Source organism: Echinops telfairi, unplaced genomic scaffold (genome assembly GCF_000313985.2).
Source record: "Echinops telfairi isolate 266 unplaced genomic scaffold, ASM31398v2 ScPeMD7_70;HRSCAF=299, whole genome shotgun sequence".
Classification (NCBI taxonomy): domain Eukaryota; kingdom Metazoa; phylum Chordata; class Mammalia; order Afrosoricida; family Tenrecidae; genus Echinops; species Echinops telfairi.
In genome coordinates, this window is record NW_022103968.1 from 62020727 (window position 1) to 62025355 (window position 4629).

At 52.0% G+C, this 4629-nt stretch overlaps 1 protein-coding gene across 1 annotated transcript in view; it reads right to left on the minus strand.

Annotated features, from left to right (window-relative positions):
* Positions 1–3548: 3548 nt before the first annotated feature.
* The window catches only part of NPFFR1 (neuropeptide FF receptor 1), a 20940-nt gene continuing 19859 nt past the window's right edge, over positions 3549–4629 (minus strand). Inside the window, exon 4 of the mRNA XM_004701393.1 lies at positions 3549–4428. Within this exon, the coding sequence (XP_004701450.1) occupies positions 3549–4428 (880 nt within the window). The remainder of the gene's footprint in view (positions 4429–4629) is intronic.

Consider the following 4629-nt stretch of genomic DNA (forward strand, 5'->3'; position numbering starts at 1 on the left):
AACTGTGGCAGCATCTGCAGCCCTCCTCCTGGTCATGCTCAACTAGCCCAATGTAGGAAGGCAGTGCGATGCAGTGTGGGAAGAACATTGCCAGTGGCGAATTCCAATGCCGACCTTGTCCCTCTGTGGCCCTGTGACCTTGGCCCCTTTGAGCCTCTATTACAATGTTTATGAAATGGCAACCATAACATCTGGCCCCTCAGTCTCACTTCCATGAATCAAATGAGATAGGAACTGGACACCTGCTTGGAGAAAACATTACACAGCTGTGTAGGAATTGCCTCTGCTCCTCAACTCCATACTTAAGAGTGGAGTATCAAAGTTTAAGCATTGGGTATCAATGAAGGAAACAAACAGAGACTCTGACTCACATTCTCTGCTTTGATCCCTGGAAATTAGCTCTTCTTTATTCACTAAATGTCTAGCAACCTTTGTTGTCCATAATGGTGGAAAGGGTCCAATTACTGAGGCTGTGCAAGGAATCCCTGCCTCCCCCCCCATGAGCTCCCAGATCCTCAGCTCTTGGAGAGAAGGTGATACAGGGGGGCTGGGTGAGGACCAGAGTGAACCTGACATTACCTACCCCCTTCTTTTGGGGGGAGTTTGAGCCGTCATTCACACTGGAGCGGGGGTTCATCTTTGTCCTTCAAGGGGCACCTGGCTGTGGCTTCAGTTAGTCAACTTCTCCCTCCCAGGGAGTAGGGAGGAGAGGCCTTAAGGAAGGCCTTGACAGTGCCCTTCACAATAGCCAAGCACAAACTGATATACCTAGAGATATATCTAATAAAAAAAAACAAAAGATTTGTACGAGGAAAACTATAGACCCCTACTACAAGAAACCAAAAGTGACCTCCACAAGTGGAAGAAGATCCCATGCTCATGGATTGGAAGACTCAATATACTAAAGATGTCAATCCTACCCAAGGCACTATGCAAATTTAATGCTATATCAATACAAATAACAACCTTCTTCAAAGAAATGGAAAAACTGACTACCAACTTCATATGGAGAGGGAAGAAGCCTAGAATTAGCATAGAACTCCTCAAGAAGAAACACAAAGTCAGAGGGCTTGCTTTATCTGACTTTAAAGCATACTACACAGCCGCAGTGGTCAAAACCGCATGGTACTAGTATAATGACAGATACTCAGACCAATGGGAAAGAACAGAAAACCTAAAAATAAAGCCCACAGCCTATAGACTGATCTTCAATAAAGCCCCCCAAAACATCAAATGGGAAGCAGATGCCCTCTTCAACAAGTGGTGCTGGAAAAAATGGAATATACCTGCAGAAAAATGAAGCAAGACCCTTACTTCACCCCAAGTACAAGAACAAACTCAAGGTGCAGCACAGACCTGGAAGTAAAACCCCAATATACTAGGGTCATCAACGAAGGAATCAGGACAAACCTGAGAACTTTGGCACAGGAAATCCTTAGGCTAACTGAAATTAACAAGTGGTAATATATTAAGGATAGAACACCTTTGTGCATCGAAAGGCTTCACCAAGAGAGTAATAAGAGAAACAGAAGATCTTTAGCAATGACACTTCAGACAAAGGGATTATTACTAAAATATGCAATCCCCTAATAGCTGCAACAAGAAAAAATCGGAGAGCTCTCTGAGGAGGTGGGCAGAAGCTTCATCAGGGAGGAAATCCAAATGGCCAATAAACATATGAGAAAATGTTCATGACCATTAGCCATCAGAGAAATGCACATTAAAACAACTATGCGATATCACCTAACACTCCTGAGGTTCAAAAAACCAGAGAGCAACAAATGATGGAGGGGATGTGGTGAGATAGGAACTCTCATCCACTGCTGGTGGTCTTGTAGATACGCACAGCCACTGTGGGAAGCTATCTGGCGATATCTAAAGTAAATGGAAACTGAGCTACCTTATGACCCAGCAACCCCCCTATTGGGCAGATACCCAGAAGCAGTAAGAAATAGACCGCGACTAATCTTCGGTGCTCCAATGTTTATTGTGGCACAATTCACAATTGCAAAGATCTGGAAACAACCTCAATTTCTATTGATAGACAAGTGGATTAGAAAACTCTGGCACATACGCACAATGGAGGACCACGAATCCCTAAAAAACAGTGATGAGCACACGAAGCACATTGTTTCATGGGAAGAGCTGGAGGAAATTATGCTAAGCGAAGTTAGCCAAGCACAAAAGGACAAGTACAAGATGAGTCCACTGAGGTAGGTCCAATCAACACAGTGGGATCAGAAGAAAAACTACTCAATACATAATTTACAGGTTGAGGGACAGGCACACAGGCAGGGGACAGCCCAAGCCCAATGATGCATACAGCATACTAACATCAAGAAGAAACATGGGTGAAGGGAGATGCAGACAGTGTAAAATAGGAAAATAAAAATAATTGATCAATTATTGAGGGTTCACAAGGGCAGGAGAGTGGAGGAGGGAGGTGGGAAAAGAGGAGCCGATACGGAGGACTCAAACAGGAAGAAAATGTTTGGGAAATGATGATGGCAACAAATGTACAAATGTGCTTGATACAATTGGTGTATGGATTGTTATAAGAGCTGTAAGGGCCCCAATAAAATGACTTATTAAAATTAAAAGAAGGAAGGCCTTGAACTTGAGGCTTCAGGGAGCAGTTATATTTCCATCTGTGGGAGTGGGGCCGCTGAGCTTTCCCTTCCCCCTGCTGCATGAATACATAAATATCCCCACGTGGCCTTGTAACTCTTGCGAGGGGAGTGCATCCTACCAGGACCAGCCAGGGGAAGAAAGCCCCTCTTTCTTGCTCGAGGCTCAGACCCAGAGAGCCCAGCAAAAAGCGGGGGCAGCCGGGGCTCCTGAGGGCTCATTCTGGGGCTGCGCCCCCCTTGTGATGTCCTGTTGTGATGCTTTAGGGAGAACACACAAGACAAAGCCATGCATTAGAGCAGGCGGGAGGGGCACACGGCGCTCATTCAGGAGAGGGTCAAAGGGCTTCAGGAATAGAAGTCAAGCGACCCCAGGACACATGCCCAAAGCATCCAACAGACAGGCTGGCTTTGCTCTTTGCAGCTACCGCTATCTGTGAGGATCAACACACTTGACCTGGCTCCATCTCAGCAGGCCCTTGGGAGCCAACTGCCGATGGCCAAGGCCACACATCATTGGAGTCAGCTCAGCACTGGTGAGATTCCCAACCGAGAGAGTTCTGGCGGGTCAGGTGTCTTCTCTGGGCCTTAGTTTCCTCATCCGTAGAAGGGGGATAAGGAAATCCCTTTTCAAAGGGTGGTGAGAATTCAAGGAGATCATGATTGGCAAGTCTAACTACCACCTAGAAGAGCTTCAAGGATGCTGGCGTCTTCCCACGCCCCTTCATCTGAGAGGACGAAGACAACAGAGAAAACCCACCAGACACAGGCCCGTTTCTGGGGGGCACAGGGTTGCCATGACCCAGAATCCACTCTAGGAAAATGTGTTTGGATTTTTGAATCATACGTCCTGCTGTATCGACACCACATTTCCAGGCAGTTTCCCAGACACCAGGCCTGGCCTCCCTGCCCTCCCCCACCTCAGATATCCCAGGCTGGGATGGCGAGGGGCATGCGGGCGCCCCCAGGGCCCTCTGGGGACAAGCCAAGGTGTGCCACCCGCCCATTGCGCATCGGGAGGCGGCCAGGCCGGGGCGCGCCGCTGCTGGGCCCCGACTCCGAGGGCAGGCCCGAGTGGCTGGGCTGCACCCCGACGAGGACCCGCCTGGCCCGGAGCCCGCCGGGCCTCTCCGAGTAGGCCTGGCCGTGGCTGCTCCACGGCCGCGGGCAGAGGCGGGCCTGGAAGGCGGCCTGGAAGCCGCGGCGGAAGTTCTCGTTGAAGTAGCCGTAGATGATGGGGTTGGCGCTGCTGTTGAAGAAGGCCAGCCAGTGCGCGAAGGGGAAGGCGTAGACGGTGAGCAGGTGCAGCTGCGGCTCGCTGAGCGGCGCGTAGTCGAGCAGCAGCAGCAGGGCCCAGAGCGGCAGCCAGGACAGCGAGAAGACCAGCGCCACCATGACCAGCATGTGCACCACGCGCGCCCGGCGCCGGCCCACCGGCCCGCCCGCCGCCGCCGCCTCCTCGCCCGCGTCCCGGGCAGGCCCCGGCGCCTGCACCAGCTTGCGGGCGATGCGGGCGTACATGACCACGATGAGGGCCAGCGGCGCCAGGTAGATGTGCGAGAAGAGCACGGTGGTGTAGACCCGGCGCATGCGCCGGTCGGGCCACGCCTCCCAGCAGGAGTAGAGCGGGTAGGAGCGCCGGTGCGCGTCCACCATGTAGTGGTGCTCGTCGCGCGTCACCGTCAGCGTGATGGCCGAGGGGCACATGATGAGCAGGGCCAGGGCCCAGATGACCGCGATGGTGGCCAGGGCCTGCCGCAGGCTCAGTTTCTCGCGGAAAGGGTGCACGATGCAGCGGAACCTGCGGCCGGGCGGGAAAGAGAAGCAGGTGACCAGGGACCTCCCCGTCAAGTCCTCGCTGCCGCAAACACTTGACACTGAGCATCACACCTATTCATCTGGGGGCCCAGGGCTGCGTCAGAGAAAGGCGCCGACCTTCATTAGTTAAGCTGCAAGCAAATTGGCTTCTCACCTGGGAGGGAGTGGAGTCGTCATGAAACCA